This window comes from Galleria mellonella, unplaced genomic scaffold, assembly GCF_026898425.1.
Source record: "Galleria mellonella isolate WM207_F2 unplaced genomic scaffold, CSIRO_AGI_GalMel_v1 utg28, whole genome shotgun sequence".
Lineage (NCBI taxonomy): Eukaryota > Metazoa > Arthropoda > Insecta > Lepidoptera > Pyralidae > Galleria > Galleria mellonella.
This window is the reverse complement of record NW_026442064.1, coordinates 2,900,715-2,926,232: the sequence shown is the minus strand read 5'-3', so window position 1 is coordinate 2,926,232 and position 25,518 is coordinate 2,900,715. Positions and strand designations below refer to the sequence as shown.

Sequence of the window (25,518 nt, the reverse complement as noted above, 5' to 3'; positions counted from 1 at the left end):
CGATTCTCCATACAATATTTCTAATTGAAGACTGCCTAATTACCTCTCAATATTTATTACTTTTCTTGATTCGTATCTACATATCAGGATGCTCAAAATTTTAAATATTTATATATTTAATTGAAAATTTTATGCTATGAAATACTTGATGTATAACTGTTTATACTTAGTTTAATATTCTTGGCATTAAGTATCACGTATGTATCAAGTGTATTATATAATAAATATGTATATGTAATAACTGTAAGTTTGTAGTAACGTAATAATATGATTTCAACTAATACTGACAAAGAATTAATGTTATTTTCTTTTTATAAAATATATTATATGAATGGATTTAATAAAATACTAAAATATAGTATGTACTAGTATTCTGTATATGTACATAGTAGTACTTATGTATATTAACATAAAAAACTGATCAATAATCCCTAAAAAAATTTTTTTACTGCTGTTGTTATAACGAAATAATCTGTGGAAAAAATAACAAATGGATTTCACAGTGAAGATAGGATACTGCGTAAAGATTGATCATAATTATAAAAAAAATATATGTATAACGTCAGGAACACAAAGGAAACAAATTTATTTATTATATTAATTTTATTTTAAATATTATTATTTCATAAAAAATTAAGTTATTCTTCATTGGCGTATTTAAATTTATGGTATTTTCTCAGACACGTCTTGGGCGCAGCTAAAAGCTTCGCTCGCATCTAGAGACAATTCTGTGGCGAGTATGGCTCAAACCCTTAAATGCGCCTACGCTTTTTAATAGGCCGATATTTATATTGTGTATCAATTGCGTGTTAATAATACACAGTGATGTACAGTTCTATGCTGTGTGGTCCCGGCATAGAATGAGCCCTTAATTATCGAGGGATGGACAGCAGCGCTCCTCTTAAAGCATCACCAAAGCCTAACTGCGGTTGCCAACCTGCCCGCCAAGCATGGCAACTACTGACAAAACCCCCCCTTTATGGGGCAGGCCTATGTTCAGTAGTGAACAGTTAACGGCGGATATGATGATGAATGTGCAGTGATAAATATTATTTGCAGCGATGTGCTAACATAAGAGAGTTAATTATTGTTTACGAATTAATAGTGAAGAATTATTATGATTAATATTCTACTTCTTGAGTGCTTGATTTTTTTATTAACAGCAAATTCGATATTTGTAACGATGATAGCGTTTTTAGAACATAATTAATACATTCTCTAATTCTGATGTTCAAACATTTGAATTTTAATGTTAGAAAGCCGTTAGATTGACACCATTATCATGGTACAACGATATACAAACATAATGGGATTACCGTAATTCTTTTGTATAGCACTTCCACCATCGTTTTCGTTTATGCTGGCGTTTTCTGTGTTCAGCGGACATACATTTTCTTTTTCCAAAGATACTGTAGTCTGTTTGTTCTCTTCCAAAGTAGTATCTACTGATTGTATATTAGACGCAGTACTGATAATATTTATTTTTACGTCTTCCATATTATTAAGGATTATTTCATTGTCTACATCTTCAATAACTGCAATGTTTACTTTGCATGAATCTGATGTAACTACTGCATTATCAATTTGTTCGAATATCATATTTTGAGAACATTCTAATGCAGACAACTGTTCAATATCAGGTTCTTGATTCTCCAACTCAAGAATTTTTAATATATGTTCGCCATACTTTTTAAATGCTATATCTTCGGATTCTACTATAACATTATTTACTATTTCAGTAGCAATTGCAAGAGTTTGTTCAAAGATAGAATCAGTATCACTGTACAAAGAACTTTTTTCTACACTATCACTAAGGTTAATAGATATTGGTACAACATCAGTAGTTTTGAGCAAATTAGAATCAGTAATTGTGACATATAGGTCGCCAGTTTGTTGGACCATTAAAGGCGCATTGATTATAGAAGATATATCTTCCTGTAATATATTTACTATATCAATTACGTTTTGTATTTTGTCATTGCTAACTGACTGATCAGTAAGCTGTTGTAAATAAGTTACAAAATTAACGTGAATGACAGTTAACACGTTTTGAAATTTTGAAGCAATGTCGACAATTTCTCCATATGCTTTATTCTCTATATCGATTTGGCTTTCTTCAGTTTTTATTTCAAGTATATGTTGATATAATTCTTTAGAAATATTCACAAATGAATTTGATAATTCTGAATCAGTAATCAATGATATTGTATTAACTAATTCCACTGCCTTATTAGATAAGCAATTCTCGATATGTTCCAAGAGAATATCTGAAAATTTGCAACTTTATTTTATTTGTAAACCTATTTCTAAGAAATATATAATATTTTAACACTTCAATGTAAGCCTAAATTTAGAATTACATATTAAACAATCATTATTATTTTATTTAAGCTGATTGTATAATATATATTTTCAAGTTACCACGAATAAATTAATTATATTAAAATTGGAGACGTTTTTGCTACTTTTATAATTACCCATTAACTGAAATGGTCCCACAGCATATTCTTCAAGTTTAGGAATAACTGTAACAGCAATTTCTTGTGTCAACGTTGACTTAATGTCGTCGTTTAAATCAAAACTTTCCTGAAGTTCTTCAACTATTACATTACTGTTTTCTCTGTTAATTTCCATTTTGGTGTTGTCATTCTTAATTGATTTATTTGTCTGATCATCAAATTGTTTATTTTGAATGATATCAAATTTATTTACATCGTCATTTGTAACAACTTTTTCCAATTCTAATAAAGTATTTTTCTCTTGATCATTCCCTATCAGTAGCTCAGTATCTTTTTTGTTTATTATTAAATCACTTTCTTCACTTATAACGTCTGCTATAGTAGATACATCATAATTTCCAGAAGAAATAATTTTGATTTCAGTTGCATCTGCATATTGCAAACAAGGATTTTCTTCAATAACATTAATAGAAGCTGTTACAGGGGCTTTTACATTTAATTCCACGGTCTCTTCTACATGCTTAACAATATCCTTGGTCTGTTGTATAGAAGAAACTATAACGGCAAGATTAGAATATAAATTAGAAGATACTTCTATCATATTCTGCAATTTATCTTTTTCAAATTTCAATTGTAATTCTTCGGTATGGTCAATCAAATGTACTTGCATAATAGAAATGGCATTGTGTAATTCGTGTATAAGATGTGTATTTTCTTGTAATATAACAGAGCTCTTTTCTGGCTCCAATAATTTATCTCGTAAAGATGTTGCTGTATTTATTGAATATTTTAACTCTTGTATTTTTGTGATGTTACATAATTCACTAACTATTTCAGCAACATTAACTGATAAAAAGTCTGTCACATTATTTAATAATGACTCTGAAAATATAATTATTAATTTTATATATATATATATATATAAATAAAATATTGCAAACTGTCATTAAAATGGCAAATTACTGAAAGGTGGACTACTAATTTATTTTTTCATTAGTGTAACGATATTAGAATAAAGACAAATTATAATTGAAAGTGCTGATGATACTTTCAATTATCTAATGAAATAAAATATTGAAAAAAAACTAAAAATATTTTTAAATCTTTACCAAGTGAGGATTTTGAAATGTTGTATGGGTAAACTATTTCAGCTGTAGAGTAATTCGGCATTACTTCATTAGTGATAGCCAAAATTAAAGCATCACTTGTAGTTGCAATTACTTCCGTTGAAGAAACTTCTTTGATCTCATAATTATCTTTTTCCTTAATAAATTCAGGGCTTTCTAGAGATTTATCTATGTTTGAAATCTCTTCAACAGTGATATTAGTAGTTTCCTCTACTTCAGGCAAATTAAGTCCAATAATAGTACATTCTAGAACAATAACATTTTCCACAGATTCGTCCGGCAAAACTTTTTCAGAATGTTTGTTTATTTCTTTAGTTCTTTCAATCTCTTTGATACCATCAGTTACTTTAACACTTTCCGCTCTTTCTATACACATATCTATCTCGTGATTACTATTATTATTTACTGGCGCTATTTGTACACCTACTATAGTAGTAGTGACAAAAAAAGAAAGGTCTTTGATTAATTTTTCAGTCACTTCTGTAACTCTTTGCAATTCACTTTTATTTATAGCTGGTTGTAAAATGTCTGTGGTTTCATCCGCATATGTTTGTATTATATATAAATAATTTTGCAACTGTTCGATACATTTTGCTGTTTCTAGATTAAATTCTTTTTGATTAGTCAAATCAGAATCTAATTGAGTTAAAGCTAGAAGTTCACGTAATTCTTTTGCTATTTGAAGGGGTTGTTTCAATTCATCATTATTAACGATTGTAGCTATTTCATTTATTATTTGTGAAATATCGTCTGACATATAAGTATCAAGATTTTGTAATAACGATTCTGCAAATAGTTAAAATAAAGTAAATTTAGACTAAGAGTGATTTAAATATTACAAAATATTTTATAAAATATAACGTCATACCTATACTTATATTTTCGCCTGGTGCAAACTGTAAGGCTGTATTCATTAATACCGTTTCAGATGCTATAGCATTGTTAAAAGATATATTTTTATCACTAATAATTTCAAGAACACATGCCTCATTTTGTTCCAATAAAGTGTTGTCATGTGTTTCATGTTCAGAGTTCGTTTGAATTTCGTTATTTGATTCATTAAGTGCTTTACTTTCTTCCGATATTTCAGTGGATATAGCAAACGTACTAGTAATTTTTTCAGATCCATTAATATCACTTTCAGCTTCTAGTGTTTTTGAAATCATCGTTTCAGTTAATTTGGAGCCTACTTTTTCAGTTACATCTTCTTCTGTTTTATATGATGATTGTTGTATTGTTTGATATAATAGATTAGTTGAGACAAATGCCTCAAGTTCAGTATTTAAATGTTCAATTATATTAGTAATTTTGACTAAGGAATTATCTATAGGCGGAGATACATTTTTGATTTTTTCTAAAGCTTCAATTTGAAAAGAAGACGTCGCATTTAGTAGCTGTTGAGCTAAAGCAGCTTGCATACTCATTATTTCCAACGGTATTACATTTTCTTCAGTTTGTAAATAAAGTGATGATTGACAAATATTTAAATACAAATCTTTTGCAATATTAACCGATCGCTTTAGATTGTTTGTATTTATAACAGAACAGATTTCATTAAGTACTTCCGATATATCTTCTGATATGTAAACTTGAATGTAGTGTAAAAGTGATTCTGAAATTATAAGCACGTGAATTTTCTCCACAGTCATTATTAATAATTATTAGATATACTAGCATAAAATAAAGATAAAGATACCGCTATAATATTATTATGATTAAACTATGTTTTATTGAGAAAAGTGTATTTAAAAAATAGCAATTAAAACTCATTTTAAGATCATGTATGTGTTTTCGTAGCATATCTCAATAATTTCAAATGTACACACATATTATTAATAAAAAATATCTTTACCTGAAATTTTGCTTGGAATTTCTTGAATTGTGTCCTGTATGTGTTCATTCTTCATTCCCGGTTGTATAGAGTCGGTGTCTTTTTTACTTTTCTCCTCTTCATCAATAACTTTTGGTGCTACGTCATTGGCCGCACTTACTAAAGATACGGCATCTACGGTTTGTGTATCTTCGACTACAATACTATCATATGTTGTAACAGGAGTTTGTTCCAAATTTTCAGCTTGATCTAATGCTGATAATTCAACACTTTCATATTTAGGATCTTTTAAGGGTAATATTGATTCTTCAGAGACAACTTCACCTGTTTCCATCGCAATTTTTTCTGATTCTTTCCCAGATCTTGTACTTTGTTGCAACATTATATTTTCATCTTTAACTGCTGAAAACTGTTCTAAAGTAGTCTCTGTGGAAACAACTGGCAAACTTTCTGTTAAAGAAATTTCAGTAGGTTGAGTAATATTGTCAACATTATCTGTTGCTAATTTTGTATCTGTTTTATTTAACACAGTAACAAGGTCCTTGTTAAGACTCTCAACAACTTGAATTATCATACGTAGATAATTGCAATCAATAGTGGAAGGAAGATCTTTCAATATTTCAAGACCTTGTTTTTGGATAACTTGAAGTATCAAATGTAATTCTTTAGCTAAATTTAATTGCTGGATTTTTGTTTTATTTGACTCTATGTTACTATCAGTCATTTCTATGGCATTGAATTCAGCGATATTATGTTGTAATTCTTTGGCTATTTCCAGTGAATGTTCCAATTCTTCGATTTTTATTCCTTTAGATAAAGCGTTTCCTACTTTCACTATATCCAGAGACATAAATTGCTCAATATGCAATTTAAAATCATCTGAAAAAATATTCTAATTATAAATTATAATTACTACTTAAAAAATAATGAACAAAGCAACTTACATAAATATGCGAAGTGAATTGGTGTATGCGTAAAACTAGTGATGTAAGTTCTCCTCCGAATAATACGATTTAAAAAAAATTTACAACTTCAAAGAATAATGAAATACAGACAAAAATGATGCTAAGTTTTGTATGAATTATGCATAGGTATCATTATTTTAAATAAATAGGCAGTTAATAAGAAATGTGATGAAATTAATATGAAAACAGTGGTAAAACATTAAATAACTGTCAGTATATCCAAATATTTGGAAAACATTCAAATATAAGAATGAAATATTTTTATTGTTTCCGAAAATATTCAATTTATTACTTATATTTACTATTTCCATATATCAAGTATCTTATCTATCAAGTTAGAATATGAGTTATATTCTACTTTGTACCAAATGTCTTTTAAATCCGTACCACCATTTAAATGTGATTGAATAACAAACACATATCCAAACATCTTTACAAACTTTCATTTTTATAATATTAGTAGGAAGTAAGATTAGTCAGATTTCATTGTATATACTTTTATTAAATTTAAGCCACAGTTTATCTTCGCTCATATAAAGCTGTTATCTCATCTTCTTACAAAATTTTATGATAATCGTTCCTAATGAATATTTACTTTAGATACTATTGCTCCAAAGATTGGATATACTTCAGTATTTTCAGTCTTTAAACCTTTTGCCATAATATAATTCACATTGTATATATAGTAACAGATATTTATTAAATATAAAAATTACCAATAAAATCTGTGACTTTAGAATATTCCACAATTATTTCCGTATCTTTTGTAACCTCCGTTTCATTTGTTGATATCCTTTCATCTATTACTTTTTCTTTTAGTGATTTTGATTCTTCCACAATAACTTCTTTTTTTGATACTACTGCTTCTTTTTCAAGGGCTTCAGTCACTACATCAACTTGATCTAATGGTCTAGATTGATCATTTAAAATATCGACTTGTTCCAAAATAATAGGCTTCGAAATTTCAGCGACATTGGTTACTTCGAAAGATGTAGGTTCAGTAGAGTCGACTTGTTTTTCTGAAAGTTTTAAGGATTCTGCAATATCGTGTAATGGTTCATGAGGTGCTTGAATAGCTACTTGAACTCCTGTAACAGCTGTCAAGTCACTTTGTAATTGAGCAGTAACTCTTGCTATCCGCTGCAAAGCATTTTTATCAATTTCTGGAGCCAATTCCTGTTCACAATCAAAAATTTGAACTTGTACAGCTAAAAGAGCTTTTTGCAGTTGATTTATAAGATTAGCTTGAGTTGTATATACTTCATTTCTCACATTTTCACTAAGATCTTCTTCAATAATATTCTCAAACCCAGTAATATTCTCACGTAATTCACGTGCAACATTTACTGATTCTTTAAGTTCTTCTATTCTTATAATAGCAGATATTTCTTCAACGATTTCAATCATCTCTATATATTGATCAATATGATGCATTAATTCTGGGATTTTTTCTGAAAATATTAAATACAATAATTTTATGGCTTTAATTTTTAAAAATGATGAAATATATAATATTAATATCTTATTGATATAAATTTCAAAAGCTTTATGACAATTTTTTTATATTGTTTTCATTTAAACAGCAGAACATACATACATGAGATCAATGTAAATAAGTAATTAGTGATCTAATCTGCCATTTTACAAAGCGTGTTGAAATGGAAAACAAAAAATAATGACGAAGCTAATTTCTAAAATATGTTATCGTTATAATTTATTTTACCTTCTTTTATATCATCGTGTGTTTGGCTAATTAATGGTACATTATTAATGTTTAAACTATTATCAATTTTATCTAATTCAACTAAAAGTTGATAAGTTGTTAAACAAATATATTTTAATTTTTCTGCGTCTAATGGTTCTTTTCCCTGTAAATGTTTTTCTGTATCCAACCAATTGAATTTTGATAAGATTGTCTTTAACGATGAGACCTTAACAGTTTTCATTTCTATTACATTAGCAGTTTTTAGTTCTTCAGGAAGTGACAATAAATATTTAAGTTCGGTCGCCAATTGTACACTTTTATTAACCTCAATTTCACCAAATAATCCCAAAGCAGTCAACAATTGAAATTCTATATGTACGAATCTTTCAAGGGCATTTTCCAGTGAATCTATATTGGAATTGACATCTACAATAATAACAATTTCTCAAGTATAATTTGGTAAAAAACCCGTAAAAATATAAATAATAGAAGAAATGTAAATATAAATATAGATAAAAATTACTCTTTGTTAACTTTAATAAAATAAAACAAGAATTTATAAATATTTTTTATCTTACCTTTGGGTATTATATCCTTATGTTCAATACTGCCTTTATTTGATGAAAGTATATTATGTAGTGAGTTTTCTAAGTCTTTTATTGGTTTAGATATTTCTTCAATTATTTGAGTACCCTGAACATTTTCTATCGACTTTATACTTTCTTGAATCATATGAAGTTCTTTGTCAACTTCCATTATAATTGAAATGTCTTCACTACCTACGTTAGATGTTTCAACAGATTCCATTTTCTTAACAATTTCTTTATGAATATCATTTACAGTATGCGCAAGAGATTCGGTAGAAGTTAGGTCAAGTGATATTGACTCTTCGTCAGCACCAGATAGTACTCGCTCTTGAATATTTATTAACTGACTATGAAGTTCTTGTAAGGGCTCCATCATTTCATTGATGATTATTTTTAAATTATGTTCCTGTTGTATCTGTTCTGTTAATTTTAATTCTGATACTTCTGTTTCCAAAACACTGCCTTGCAAGATATCTGCACATTCAGAAAGACATTTCATAATAATCAAAATTTTGCCTGTTCCAGTTGCATGTTCATAGTCTTTATGTCCTTGAATACACAGTAATACATTTTCTAGTAATTTCTTTGTTTCCTTATCTAATGACTCGGAAGAGACATGATTTTCAACTAATGTAGATATTTCACCCAGTTTTTTAGTGATTGTCTTTTCGTCATTTATTGCTGCTTCAGTGTTCGTTTGTAATTCCCTTATAATATTTGTTTCTGCTCTTTGTATCACAGGCTGTATTATTTCAATAATATCTATGAATTTTGTTATTACTTCATCAGTATGCTCTGATTTTCTAATATTTATTGCTTGTTTTAATACTTTGTTGGCTGTTTCTAATTTAGTAATAGGTCTTTTAAACAGTAATTCTGATTGTGAAGATAAAATTTTAATCAAAGAATTTCTAACACATTCAACACTTTGGTCAGCATGAGTTAGAAAGGTTGTCAAGTGATCATTTACGTCAATGGATAATCTAAGAGTAGGTCTTTTTGTTTTGAAATCGTCAATTGTATTTTGCAGAGATTTAAATTCTTGAACAAGCCTTATAATTTTTTTATAAGTTAATTGTTTCGTTATTAAACATCGTAATATAATAAATTTATCTTTACATGTCTTAAAGAAGCTTTCTAATATTATTAAATCTGCCACACTCGTTTCTTGAACTGAATCGTGTATAATATTTACTACGTTTTCCATCATGTCATCTATTTGAAGTAGTGATTCCGCTTCTAATTCTATTGCTAATTGAGGAGAAGTACATGAAGTTATATCAGAAGTACGAGATAAGTCAACAAAATCATATTGTTCCAACACGGCAATATTACTTTCAATTTCATTGATTGTTTGTATAAGCTGAGCTTCCTGTGCCAATTTTTCTGCTGATTGGGGTATAAATTGAATTAATTCCTCTTCAACAGTAACTATCTTATCAAATAATTCTTCAGTTATTTCTTTCACTTGATCTATTTTAATACCTTTAGTTACATCAGTGGCATCGAGAAGTTTGTTAATAAGATGTTCTAAAATGATGACTTCTTGATTCATGGCGACAGGAGTTGAATTCAATTTTGTTATCGTAATTACTTCTCTGAGATGTTCACATACATTTCTTAGCGATTCCACTTTATTAGAAATTTCTATTGTTTTATCTGCAGTTTCCATAGCTGGGAATATAGTTATCATACATTTTGCTAAATTTTCCTTAAAGTCAGCTATGTTTTTAAATACGGAATGTACTTTTTCCGTCGGTAACTCTAAAATATGTTCGTAAATTGGAATGTCACTTGTACTTAATACAGATAAGCACTGTTGAAGATCTTGCATAGGTTCAGCTATTGCCGATAATTTTGTTGCATCGGTGAGATTAACTATATCGTTTGAATTTTCAACGACAATAGGGTGCAAGATCTGTTCTATACCAGCGTGCAATTCACCCAATTCTAATGCCAAAGATTTAAGGCTAGAATAATCACTGACTTCTGAGAGAGTATCCAAAGCATCAATTACTTCGGGATTTTGAAGTACAGTAATATGTTCATTCAATGTCTGTAAAGCTTGAGCGGTAACAGTACTTGTTAATTCTTGATTTAATGGTAGAAGTGATTGTTGAACGGCGGTTTCTTCAGCAGCAGGCAATATTAAACGATCAGACGGAATTGTATCTGCAGTGGTTTTTATACCAGAAATATCTTCTAAAGTTGACATTTCATCAATTACTTCTACGCCAGTATTTTCCTGGACCATTATTATGCAACTTTGAAGATTTTGAACAGCATTCGCTATATTAAGATTTACGTCGTAAGAAGTTAGGTCGCTATCGTATTGTGAAATTACATCCTGTTGTAAAATTTGTAATGTTGAATATAATTCATGAAGAGGAGCTGCCATTGTAGCTGCAACATTAGTATTTTCTTTCAAACTTTCTAAATTTTCAACAATTACCTGATTAAGCAACATTATACTTTGATTTAGTTCACAAAGCGGAGTAGCAATAGTTTGACTAAATGAAACATCAGAAAGATCTGATAAATGTTCTTCTTCGTGTATATCAGTTGATTTTAAAGATGCTATATTTCGTTTGAGATCCTCTAAAACTGGAGATATGTTATGTAATGCTGGCATAATTGTAGAGTGAAGATCTTTTGTAGATTCCATCAACTTCATTGTACTTATTGCAGCAATTACATGATCCATATGTTCTACGATAATGTTGGCTTTATTAGTATCATATATTCTCGCAGATAAATCTTGTATATGTTCATGATCTACTTGCAAACTGACTTCTTCAGCATGGTTTACAGCTTCCTGTATTCCAATAAGTACATCGGTAATGTTACTAAGGATAGAACAATTTAATTCAGATTCAAAAATATTTTTTATAAATTGGTCTTGAATTATTTTTAATGTACTACCTAGACTAGCAAGCGAAAGTATGTTATCGGAGTCTATATTTTTTATAGAATTATTAATTCTATTAACAGCATCGCAAATTTCCATTAATGTAAAATATCTTTTTGCGTCATTACTCTCAATAACATTCTCTAGAACTTTGGTTAAATTCTTATGAAATGTTATCATATTGCTTTTAATTTCTGGCACCGTTTCTAATCTAGGTAAATTATTTTCTAATGCAATTAGAATTTGAGCCATTTTTTGAAGAATTTCTAACTTATTGTCACTTTGTAGAATATCAAATGGGCCCACATTAGATTCAATTCGCTTAATATGCGAAGATAACTCATTTAAATTTTGTTTTATTGCTTTCAATGTCTGTTTTGATACATTTATGCCTTCTTCATTTTTAGTTTCACTAGATAATTCTTCAAAAGAATTCCTTAATTTTAATACAGGTTGCATAACAGTTTCAATTATATCTGTATTATATTTACTCAAGGAAGTAGATGTTTCTTTCACTGATAAGGACTCTATTTGTTCTAAAGCAGTTTGTAAATCCTGAATAGAAGCTGACATGTTGACTAATATGACCTCACTATTATTTACTTTTGACACATCAACTAACTGATCATTCTCAGCATTTTGAACAATACTTAATAATGAATTTAGTGGATTTTTTAATTCAAACACTGCTTTCTGTGTATCTTTTAAGTGTTTCATTTCTAGTGAATGTTCATCAATTTTTATATCGTTTGCTTCGCTTATAAGGTTTTTGGCTTTAATTGTATCACTTGAAAATTTCACAACGTTACACATTTCGTTAGCTAAAGTTTCGATTTCAGTCGATGTTTTCTTTTCCATCTGTAGATAATTCTTATTTGTGACAGAAATTATATCTGATAATAGGTGACAAATTCCTTCATTACATTTTTCTATAAACGCTACACATGTTTTTTTAACTAGCGTCTTGCTGTCACTTTCTACATCGATACATTTCTCTATTATAATAAGTGACTGTTGAAGTGTTTTTAAGGGCTGAGTAAGATTAGTGAATAAAGTACTGCTCACTTCTTTTGACTCAGCTACTGACTCGGTAGCAGCATCAGCAATGCTATGTATTTCAGTTAAGGGTGTAATTAAACTATTAATTATTTCTAGACTGCGAGACGCTGTTGCTGCTGACGACATAAGTTCAGATTTAAGAATTATATCTCGTTCAATAATCTGTACATCATTTAAAACTTTAGAAAGACATGTACTTATATTAGTCATTTTCGTTTTAAATTCTTTTTCAGACATCGATGGTTGTGTAGTAGGTTGTTCAACTTCAGATTGTACTAGAGGAAGCTCTTCTTTGAGTTTACTAAGTGATTTTTCACTTCCTGAACTGGATTTTCTAGAGCTACGACTACTTCGACGCTCACGCTTTGGTTTTACAATGGGTGGTTCACTAGGCTCCATTTGATTCTTTACTTCATCTTTATGTAATATAGTTTTTGTTAAATCAGAAGACTCTTGCCCATCTTCGATAGAAGGTTTAGACATTTTTGATTTAAGTTTTCCAGAACTTCTAGCACTTGCAAAACTTTGTAAGTCACTTTCAGATAAAACTTGGGTATCATCATCTTTTTTATCTTCAGATAAAGAACGATCCCGTGATAAACTGAAATAATCATCGCCGCTCTTCGGCGAGTCGGATTTCTTTCTTGGCATTTTCTTTGCTATATCAGATTTCTCTTCTGATAATAATGCCATTGTTTTTTCTAAATAATATTCGCCTCCAATATCTTGGTCAAGAGAAAGTTGAGGGGGGCCATTTTCGTCAGCAATTGAAATATCTTCTATGTCAGCTTCGGTTCGTAAATCTTCTTCTGGAGAAGCAAAGTATTCCGGTGAAACATCAATAATAATCGCTTCCATCAATAGGTTTCCAGATGTTGAAGTTTCCTTAACAAATCGTAAAGGAGGCAGTTCAACAACATTATGCTCAGTTACATTTTCAGATAATTGATCAGCATACATTTCTACTATCTGAAGAGCTTCTTCCTCTGTTAGGTCTGGAGTTTCATATAAAGAGACAGAAACCTCTTTGCCGTCAAATGAAAAGGAAATTTCACCCTTATCATCCAGAGTGATATCACCAACTGGCGTATCATACATTTGCGATGTTCGTTCTTCGTGTATTGTACTAAGCGAGAGATTTCTTTGTAGAGCTTGTTCTTCTGCCTTTTTCTTACTTTTAGCTTTCATAGAATCGTCAAAACCGAGTAGAGAGGCCGAGCTAGCTGCTATTCCCATACAGTTCTGCGCTTCACAAGTATATGTCCCAAGACAGCATGTACCATCTTGCCCCGAAATTATTCTATGGATATCACCCGGTTTTAACTCCTCCCCATCTTTGTACCATTTGAGAATGGGCTGTGGTACACCAATAACTTTGCATTCTAAATTAACAGCTCCTTCGTCAGACAAAATAGCCTGTAAATTCTCTAAGAATCGAGGTTTTTTGTAATGTCGTGGTATAATCAATTTGAGGAAACAAGAAGTGACACTATGTCCAAAATCATTTTTAGCAACACACTTCCATTCAGCCTGGTCAATAAATTCCAGATTTTGTATATCCAAGAAGAATACTCCTTTCTCCTCTTTACCAAGATGGCATCGAATGGACTCCTCAACTGGTTGTTCATCACGGTACCACAGTAGTGACGGTTCAGGCGGAATGGCAACTGAAAAATAATTCTAACTTATTATTTTTGATAAAATTTGGAATGGTACACAAAATAACTGGCCACTAGATAAATAAACTAGATAAATAGAAGTGCCAATCATCGCTTAAAGACATGAACACAACCATGACCCTCATAAAGTGCATGTACTGTTACCTATGGTTCTTTTCATGTGTTGTAATTCTCTTTAAAGCGAAAGTAATAGCAGTATGTTTGTACTGCAGTGTTTCGGTTAAGTGTTTATATGGAAGAAGCGTGCATGAAATAAAAGTAGATGTAGTACATCTTTAATCTTCCTCTGATAAAGTCTGTCTAAAAATATTAATTTAGAAATCTGGCGTCGCGTTGTTAATTGATGCTAATCTGCGAACTTACTCAACCGATTTTAATGACTGCTTTAACTTCAAAGATAGCGTAGCTGTCATACCGGTAAGGAAAAAATGTACTCGGTAAGTATTATACGTGCCTTTAATAGTGAAACGGAATGGATCATCGATTTTTGCTTCAACGCTTTTTAAGCCTTGTATGAATTTAGGGGCTTGATTTTTTGAGAACAACTGTAGTTTTTCCTCTTCATTCAATTGATTTTGTATATCTTCCACGGTCAACTCGGCTGAGCTGCTCGCTTGGCCCATGCAGTTCCTTGCAATACAGCAGTACGATCCCAGGGAGTTAGTGCCTGTTAGTTGGTACACATCCCCGGGTTTCAGTTCCTGGCCATCCTTGAACCAGCTCAGCACTGGGGTAGGGAATCCAACTACTTTGCACTCGAACGAAACGAGCCCTTCTTCAGTAAGTACAGCTTGTAGATTCTCCATAAATCGGGGCTTTCTGTAGTTCTTGGGTACTGAGAAAATAAATAGAAGCACATTACATATATGTATATATATTCCTTATCCAATGATAACGTCCTTTCTTTTAATTCAATTTCAAGACAATTTTTTTGATCTCAGCTGCACTATCAGTATACGCTGGTGAAGTCTACTGTTCACTTATCAGAGATAATAAATGAAAATGAAAGCAAAACAGTTGGGTCTGTGGTGGAAGGAAGGCAATATATCCTATTAAGTCAACCTCTACACGGGTAGAGGTTGACTTAATAGGATATATTGCTAATAAAAAGGAGCCCATTAATAATAATCTGTTCTCCAATTCTAGATAGATTTAAATTTAATTTAATCTTTTGAGTATCAATAGCTGACAAGTAGATGTGACGACGAGTCGGAATAGAAAGTTTCTCACCATCCATAGCTACATAGCACGTGGATATTCCCACCCTGCCGCCCTGGCTAGTTGCGACGCATTTCCACTCGCCCTCGTCGCACCATTCCGCTGGTTGCACCTCTAATAGATATCCCCCAACGCCATCCTCTACCACGTGGTATCTGAAGGAAATCATTATATTCTTTTCTGTATTTGAAAGTAGAAACAGTAACTTATTTTATGCTATTTGAGATAGCATTGAAGCTATCGGCCCACCAACTGGAGAGTGATAGAATTCAAGTGGTAAGGTGGTAACTATCACCTATATCACCGACTTGATCAGAATGCTAGGCCATCATAGTGGTAAATAAATATACGATTTGTACATACACAGTAATCTTGAAACAAACTCAATTTCGAGCTCATAAAAAAAGAGACATAACTATTTTATGTATACAGTATAAATATAATACGCTTGGATTTACCTTTCGTTGGGTTCGACTTTCCCCTCCTTGTTATACCAGACCACGGCTCTCGGCCATGGTGGCACCACGATGTGGCAACTAAGGCTCAGGTGTTCGCTGATCTTCACGAACTGATCCTCCAGCTCTTTCGTGAAGATCGGCGGCGGCTCGGGAGTTATACCACTAGAGAATTATTTATTATGTTCATATATGGAAGGGTAAACTTCAGAAAGGCTACGATGGAAAAAAGCTTGATGTCTATTGCAGAATTCGTTTAATATCTAGGTATTCATATCATTATAAATAAAGTTATATAAGTGTATAGATCATAATTGCATCACCATAGCCGTAGCTAAGGGGGGAAGGGGGGGTTATTGAGTAACACTTCCCTACCTTACAATAAAAGGCCCGAAGAAAACTAGATTCGCTTTTTCGAAGTCACTTACTTATGACTTCTGCCCTACCATAAAATTCTTTTGTCCTACCTTAAACATGTGTGTAGCTACGACCCTGCGGCACACACTTGGTTTAAATACGCTTAACTACGGCTTAAGCATCCCTATCATAAAAAAATAACTTCAGCTTTAGATGTTTAAAAATGATTGTCGTATGTTTGTCATGTATTTCAGAGGATACGTCAAGGCAAGATCAGATAAGAGGTTTCGTGTACAACTTAGGCCGTATAGACAGTATTGACTCCAAAGGTTGACATCCTCACACAATTTTAATCAATAATGGACTTTAATGAGACTGGGCATACGAAATAAGCATGATAAGACACTTTTTTTTTTAATTAAACGACCAATTAATGACCAATATAGCCTAAGTTCCTGGTGTGATATTAAAATCAAACCTGGAGCCAGGTCTGGCGGATCCCTCCCGGCTGCCACGGCCGACGACATGCACTTTCGATGAGGAGTACGCTCTGCCCATGCAGTTGACTGCCTCACAGGTGTACGTGCCGAGGGACGTGGGGTCTTCGGCGTTAGCTGTAAGCGCGAACACATCGCCAGCCTTGATTTCCCGACTATCCTGCAATAAAAAAATTGCCCGCTGAAACGTAAGCATTTTTGAAGGCTAATTGGAGAGTAAACTCTTTCGATTGCAACGCTGTTAATAATTGGATTTGGTGGTGTCACCTGACAGGATAAATTACTAGCAATGGGACCTCCACGCAATGCCTCTTGGAATCGTGGCTAATTCTGATCAACTAGACAACGGATCTGACTATATCCTCACATATCATCCCTTGCTAGTACTTAGCGTAAACCAATAGTGCAAGTGGAGTCACCATTTCATTTAATCCCATAAAAAATACATACCTTGAACCACCGCAGCACCGGCGTAGGGACACCTACTACCTTGCACTCCAGTGACACGGTCCCCTGTTCAGTGAGCAGAGCTCTGAGCTCTTCTACGAACTCAGGTCGTTTGTATGCTTTTGGTACTGTAAAATGGAAAAGAGATTAAGTAACATTAGAGATTAAAAGAGGGCCCTAAGCTCTTGTGCGGTGCTCATCATAGCGGAGTTTTTAGCCATGTGAAAGTAAAGATTTAATAGTATCCATGTGCCTTTTGAAAGACGCAGCTCCAGCAATAAACCTAATACGGCAATGTTGGACATACCCTGTTAATGTGAGAGCCCAAAAATTTTTTATCGTTTTCCGACCCTCGTCTTTTTGATGAAAATTGCCAATCCGCGCCTTATACAATATTTCAAATGATGCACCCCTAATACCAGTCGATGAGAAAATGGCGCCCTCTATTGCCAACAAGATTACCAATCCCAAAATGACAAACAGGGGAAAAAGGCATCAGGGTTGTCCGCTATTATATACCGAGCACCAAGAATTGAAAAAAGCATTTCTTTTAATTCTTGGTGCCCAGTTTAAACCTCGGTACTTGATATAACTAATATATCTGTATTTGTCGCAATATCTTAGGTTCTTAGTAACTAAAAAATTTTACGACTTCATTCACTCGCCTTTTACATGGCAAATTAAGCCACAAAGATAACAAACAGACAAACATACCTTAATATTTAATATTAGTAAGAATAAATATTTTAGGTCCTAAAACCAATGCATGTGTTACATACCGAGAACATTCAGATGGGCAGAGCAGCTAGCTCTCCCACCCTCATTTTCGGCAGTGCAAGTCCACCGGCCGGCGTCGTCAACGCTGACTGAAGCCAGGTCAGCGCACCATAAGCTCCCGTCCCTAACCAACGCAACTCGCTCCGCCTCCATAAGGCGGCGCTCGTTGCGGTACCATGTTACCTGCAACATGCGTAACATTATAACCCTTTAAGGAATTGCATAGGTAAAGCTGTCAGCTCAACTGAGTTGACCATAGAGAGGGCTCGTTCTAGGATGGATAGGAGCTGAAACCTGAGTAACAGGCATTTACTTCTGTATTGCAAAGAACTGCATGGCCAGGCCAGCACTTTAGCTGAGTTGACCGTAAAAGGTACACAGTATCAATTAAACGAAGAAGAAGTATTACAATTATTGTCGAAATCAAGCGTATAAATTCATACAAGATTTCAAGACTTTGAATGCCAGATAGCCAAGCATTGAGGGAAAAATGAATTATCTATTCCGTTTCACGTATACGTTTTGTAATTAGCTTAAACGGCCAATGTTATGTTATCCCTTTCCGTCCATGTCTTCGTATTTTTTTCCTATCGGGATAAAAATTATGACTGCTACTTATCTCACAAGGTTGAGCTATAAAATTTCATTAAATTAGTGTCGTATAATAACGTTTATGACCATCGTGACATGAATGTTTTATATATTGGAGTGGACATAAAAAATAAAAAATATAAAAAAAAAAATATAATTTGATAGTAAATTATTTTATAGAAAATAATTATACAGCCAAAATATATGCAGATACAAGATAATAGTAATATATAGAATAGATCTATTGTTGTTTATTCCAAAAACAGTTGCAATTCGAAACAAAACACAAGTGTATGAAACTGCAACTAGGTGCCAAGGACATGGCCAGAACAAATATGACAAAACGACATGTTCCTGGCAAATTTATCGCATATTTCTTGATAGTTAGTTATATACTGTAGATCTGAATTTAAAGTATACACGAAAATTTAACATAATTCATTTGTTTTGGCAATCACATAATGGTGTTTCACATTTGTAAATCATAAATAGTGTCTAATAAGAATAGACTTAAACAAAATATTTACCTAATAGTTTTGATTTATGTAAATAATATATTTTTATTAAATAAATGTTATTATTAAATAAAAAGTACCAACTAAATTAGCTCTCTTGTCTTCATAGTTTCATGAATGTTTTTATTTGACGAGTGAGATATAGCAATAGAATTGCAGGGTATGGAGTCAACACATTTTTGTCTTTATTAATAACAACACTTAAAACCTACCACCACATAGTTCAGTGTTTTTTATACCACAGGTGGTAAACAAGCATACGGACCACTTGATTGTAAGCGGTTACCGTAGCCTATGAACGCCTGCAATATAAACGTCGATGGTGAACCGTGCGATAGTAGAAAGTGGCCATAGGCATCATATTCAACAATTCCTCTGAGCACAATCCGTGTGTGTACTGTGTACCTGCTCTGTTGTATAATTCTTGTTTATAAATCACAGAATAAACAAGAGCAGCAAATTACAACATTATTTTTCAATTATATTTCTAAATATAATAGAGGTAGCTCAGGAAACGCTTGTCTATGGTCTGGGGATTCCAAAAACTCCGCCATATCTTTGATTCATTTAAAATTTAAAAAAAATTACCTACGGACTGTCAATTTCTTCGAGCATTGAATTTTAAATAGTCCTAGATCAAAAAGAATTTTACTTTGAAATTTAATCTGAGTTAAAAAAATATATTAATTATGACAATCAAGAAATATTACATAATTACAATTCGATAACAAACTTGGTTTTTAAATAAACTCTGACCAATTCGCATCACAAAGACATTTATAAATACAGGCGCCATTATTGTTTGCGTACACGCGCGCGGCGTGTCAATACAAACACGTGCATCTGTGTGTGTACATTCAAAAACACATTATAAATACTACAGCGGATGTTCGAGATTAAAATAGAAGAATTATGTCATTGGGATTTGGACGCAAGCATTCCTGCGATTCTCAAGGTCTATTCCACTTTCGCCGGGAATTCGAATGTGGAATCCAATATGGGGAATCTAGGAAATTACGGCCACCCCATAAATACCATAATCGTATAGTGTTGCTATTTTTAGTAAGAATTTAAATTTATGTTTAGTTATGTTATCTACTTTAATTAATATTCTATTTAAAGTTGGCGGGAAGAACTTCTTGAGAGAAAAATTCAATAACATTTTTTTCTATTCAATTTAAAATATCTACGCGTATTAAGATTGTTGACGATTGATTAATGTTTATCGTGGACTATATCGGAAGTGAAAGATAGAGATATGGGTTCAGTTATTTTAAAAAAATATATACCTACTGTGTTTACTTCCGCTGGATATTATTACGTTATACCGAACTGCCAGCACCAAATGGCGATTGCCTAAGATTTTTTATTACTAATGCGAGAATAAATCAAGGTTTGCGCACTGCGCATGGTATAGATCGGATTACAAAACTTTTTAATTAGATAATACTAGCGACCCGCCCCGGCTTCGCGCGAGTACACTGCCGATACAAAATAACGCCGCCGGTCGGCATTAGAAACCTATAAGTTTATCAATGTTTCTCTACTATATTATGCATGTATTTTACATATATCACTCTCTCTATTAAAAAAACCGCATCAAAATCCGTTGCGTAGTTTTAAAGATCTAAGCATACATAGCGACAGACAGACGGGAAGCGACTTTGTTTTATATTATGTAGTGATATTTGAGAATTATAAAATAATACAGTTATTATGAATATATAAATACAATAATATATAAATAGGAAAATAAAAGGATATTTTTAATGGAATGAAAATGGTAAGGTAACGCCGCCTGCGAGGGGGAAGGCAGTGTCAGTAATGAGGATTAATAGCTTTATTGTTAAACAATATACCCGTCAGGTCGACCTCCTCGTGGTGCCCCCTGGAAACCGTCGTGATTGATTTATTGTTAAATTCGTCACAGTGGGCTGACTGATCTGCCTTTTCATCGTCACCTATCATTCCTCACTGGTGCCCCGCCAGCGTATATCGTTAGCGCAGGCGGGGTTACCATTCCATTACCATTCATTAAAAAAAAAAACCACGCTTGCGCTCTTGGTGTACGCTGACGGGACACCAATGACCGATGATAGGTGAAGATGAAGCAGGTCAGTTAGCGCATCGCGAAGAATTCAATAAGAATTGTTCACGATAGTTTCCAGGGGGAACCACGTGGAGGTCGACTTAATGGCGCATATTGCTAGCAATGGGGCTGTCAAACTCCATTGCTAACAATCCCTTTCCCCCCGGTGGGTGAGTGCTGTAAGAGGCAACTAACGAAACTGAATAATCGAGGGATAAGCAGCCCTCCTTAAAGACCACTAAAGCCTAACTGCGGTGCCCACCCCGCATGCCAAATGTGGCAAGTACTAGTAAATCTCTACTTATGTATAAGGCCTATATTCAGCAGTGGATATTTAACAGATGTTATGACAAATCTACTGTAAACCACATTACAGTACCTTGCATTCTGTAGAGCTGATAATCTCGACCAGGAACCTGGTCCTGGTGCCGACCTTCACGGTGAGGTCCTGGAGGCGCCGCAGGAAGGTCGGCGGGTCGTCGCCAGTCGCCGCCTCGTCCGGGGACACCTCAAGTCGAACGCGGGTCGTGTCGCTCCCAGCTGCATTGCTAGCCTGCACATACGACACATGTCACATTTAGAATAAGAGTCCCTGTTTCCCATGGCAAAGTGTTATATGTGTTAAGTTAGGATATTCTTTTTACTTTGATGGCAAACAACCATACGGTCTGCCTGAAGGTAAACGTTATTTGCGTTATCAATATACGCTGGCGGGGCTCCTATCATCCCAAGGTGACGATGTAAACAAATTAGTTAGCCTATCATGACAAATACGTCGAAAATTAAACATTATTAATTGACTTTATTCTCGGCTATCATTCATCACTGGTATACACTGCCAGTCCTTATCTGGGTATACTGGCTCTGTCCCACTCATGTTTCTGCCGTGAAGTGATTGTTGGCATGGCTTGTTTTTTTTTGTGCTATGTATTGGATTTGAGTTCCCAAGCACTTGCGTTTGCGCTTTTGGTGTACACTCGCGTATGCCAAGGTTTGCAGCTGGTTGACTTATAATATGGATGATGGATTTGGGCTTCAACATTGAGTGGGTACTGAGAGCATGACTTTTAAGATGACCTTTCTGATGCGGATTGATGGACGATGAGTTATCATGGTGAGTTTTACGATTTACAGGTTGACAGTTGATGGAGTTGATAGAAAATTTTGGAGAAGGTTTGAGAGTTTATGAAGAGGATGAAAAGCTGTTGGCATGGCTATATTTCGGTTTGAAGAGAGAGATATGCTCTCTCTCTGATATAACGCCATAATCCTCGGGAATAAACCACTGGGTTCATGCCTTGGACATTACATAATACACTGCATAATGCACTGGCACTGCAGTACATTCTAAGATGCAATGAGACTGTTCATGTCTCAGTTCATATTCAGGCCATCAACTTGTTTGCCATTATATGTATCAAATATGTTTATACTCACTTGCAGCGTATAGACGCCACTGTCGCCGGTGCGGGCAGCGGAGACGGTCAGCCGGACACCACCCGCGTCCTCGGAAGCAGTGAACCGCTCGTCTAGTGACGCCCCCGCGCGGCTCCTGTGACATACAGACACACAATTCCAAGTCAGCACCGTATATAATAGAGGAACAGACCTTTTACTGCTAGCAATGGCCAATGAATAGCACTAATTCCGTATCGTAATGAAAGAGCGAATTGTTTGGCATAAGAAAGAATGGTTCGATTTTCAGGCGAGCCAGTTTAGGAAGAGAACTTTCGTAAATAGTCCCGGGCGCGCTAGGTTGTGCTCCCAGAAGTTCGCAGCCTTGTTCATAATATTAATAGCATAAGGTATTCTAGGTTGCGAGCAAGGTGATTGGTATAATTGTGTAGCTAAACTTGTAGTAATGCTTAAAATACTCTCTCTCCAGAGAGAGCAGTTTCATAAACATTATTCAATTTATCCATTCATAAACAATATTACATTGTGTTGAACATCATAACAATACATTTTAAGAGCATTCCTTAAAAATATTTGAATAGTAATAATCCTTTATGTGCCGTGTGGTCCCGATATAGGATAGGTCACCACATTCTTTCCCGTGGGTGTCGTAAGAGGCGACTAAGGGAGGGTAACGGATGGGCGAACTGCGTCTGCTAACCCACCTGCCAAACGTGAAATCTACTGGCAAAACACCCCAATGGGAATGCTTATGTCCAGCAGTTGACAGTTAAAAGATAATACGATGAAGATGTTTTGTGCTTTTGGTATACACTAGTAGGGTACCAAAAATGGAAGACAAGTGAAGATAAATTCAGATCAGTTAGCCCATTGTGACGAATTCTTTAGGAATAAATCATGAGTTTTTTTCCAGAAAGAACTGTATGAAAGTCGACCTGACAGTTTATATTACATTGCTAGCAACGAAAAAGAATGGTACAGAATATCTTCAAGCATTTATATACCAAAGTATAATTAAATAATTTATTATTTTAATCAATAATTAAGACTCAAAATTAGTAACCATGGGCGCCTGTTAGCTACAATGGTAACTTTTATCAAAAAATGTTCTTCATTTTGAAAAGCGAATTTTTACTAATAAATATAATTTATCACGCCATGTGTGCCTCGGCATGGAATGGACTACCCCTTCCTTTCCTGTGGGTGTCGTAAGAGGCGACTAAGGGAGGGCGAGGGATGGGCAGCAGCGTCCCTCCTAAAACATCTCTGATAGCCTAACTGCGGTTGCCAACCCGTCTGCTAAGCGTGGCAACTACTGGCAAAACTTATGAGGAAGGCTTATGTCCAGCATTGGGCAGTTAATGGCGGAAATAATAATAATAATAAATAGTTTATTACGCGCGCAGTATAGCAGATTTATTTCAGTCTATCCTGGTCAAGATATATATAAAATATTCTTTATGAGTCACATCGGATGTTATCTAACATTAGGTATATAACTATATTATATGTATATACATATACACGCATTATCTTTCATACTCGTCTTCATTTTGATCAGGTGAAATTGGAATAATTTCTACCCGTGAAAATGTGTTCTTTTTTTATTTCTTATTTAACAAACATGGAATGATAAATTTAAAAAAATTTTGGTACTCCGTTACTCCATTTGATTTTTTTATACAACTTACAATGATAAACAAGTAACGGCCACTTGATGGAAAGTGGTAACCGTCGCTTATAGACATGAACAGTAAGTAGCATGGGGCTCTTAAAACTAGGTTTCTTCAGGGTTAGCAATGCGCGCGAACATTATATTAGATAGGTATCTAATTATATATGTATCTATAACCTACGAAAAAAATATAAAACGTATTTACGAAATAATATAATAGTATAATAATAATAATAATATTTTAATTCGTACTTACTTATAGTAATAATAGAAATAAAAACTAGAGTTGTAAAAAAACTATCTATCTAAAACAATCTAAAACATACAACAGTAATCATTCTTGCTAAATGCTATGAATAAGAGATGTGACTGAATTAAGTATGTATATGCATTGAAGTGCATGCATGCATGCAAACGAAACAATGCTTCGTGAATGGATAATGTTACACCGAGGTCGGTGTCTCTCGTTGTATGGTTAAGATGGGCACACAGACACAGTGAATCCATTGCTGTGAATATTACTAAATTCCTACTAATATTATAAATGTGAAACGGAGTTTGTTTGTTTCGGTGGTAAATGTAACGCGCTATATTAACTTACTAAGATAAAAGTAGCTATTTTTATACAACTTAGAATGCCAAATAAGCTGACGCCCTACCTTACATAACTTTTTTTTTCATTTATTATTACAAAAATACAGATTAAGAGAAAGTATGTTATATACTAGCACTCAGAAACAACGTAGGTTTATATTAATGCTAAGTAAAATGAGACAATTCAACTTGTATTGACATTATGCAAGAAGTATTGTTTTAATCATGTTTGATATGTGTGTAATATGTGAAGTGAAAAAGGGCATAGGCTTCGTACCAGGGGGAGACTGTACAGTAGTCATTTACCTCTGTCCCATTCGTGTTTCTACCATGAAGCAGTCGTGTTTGCATGGCTGTGTTTCGGTTTGAAAGGTGGCATATGACAGTGAATTTACAGGGTACAGAGGAATAACAGCTGAGTCCTCAGAAATGGCAACGCATGGGGGGTATCATGAACGAAACATACTCTGTTATATCCATGGTACTGTTCATGTCTATAGGCGACGGTTACTACTTTCCATCAGATGGGTCGTCAGCTTGTTTGTCATTCTAGGTTGCATAAAAAAG

General features: G+C 33.5%; 1 protein-coding gene across 4 annotated transcripts in view; it reads right to left on the bottom strand.

Moving 5' to 3' along the window:
• LOC113516846 (uncharacterized) overlaps positions 1-25,518 on the bottom strand; it is an 88,242-nt gene that overhangs the window by 25,909 nt on the left and 36,815 nt on the right. For 2 of the 4 annotated variants that reach the window (XR_008252881.1, XM_052895384.1), the window contains exons 2-17: positions 22,704-22,818; positions 21,646-21,819; positions 18,074-18,254; positions 17,298-17,422; positions 16,829-17,007; positions 15,997-16,158; positions 15,551-15,693; positions 14,775-15,155; positions 8,666-14,308; positions 8,106-8,513; positions 7,099-7,833; positions 5,439-6,296; positions 4,455-5,198; positions 3,569-4,372; positions 2,478-3,341; positions 1,317-2,267 (exon numbers count right to left, since the gene is read on the bottom strand). Coding sequence is in view for 1 of the 4 variants with exons in the window: in XM_052895384.1 (XP_052751344.1) it covers positions 1,317-2,267; positions 2,478-3,341; positions 3,569-4,372; positions 4,455-5,198; positions 5,439-6,296; positions 7,099-7,833; positions 8,106-8,513; positions 8,666-14,308; positions 14,775-15,155; positions 15,551-15,693; positions 15,997-16,158; positions 16,829-17,007; positions 17,298-17,422; positions 18,074-18,254; positions 21,646-21,819; positions 22,704-22,818 (12,467 nt within the window). In the remaining 3 variants the exon portion in view is untranslated. The remainder of the gene's footprint in view (positions 1-1,316; positions 2,268-2,477; positions 3,342-3,568; positions 4,373-4,454; positions 5,199-5,438; positions 6,297-7,098; positions 7,834-8,105; positions 8,514-8,665; positions 14,309-14,774; positions 15,156-15,550; positions 15,694-15,996; positions 16,159-16,828; positions 17,008-17,297; positions 17,423-18,073; positions 18,255-21,645; positions 21,820-22,703; positions 22,819-25,518) is intronic. The other 2 variants (XR_008252882.1, XR_008252883.1) reach the window with 2 other exon arrangements.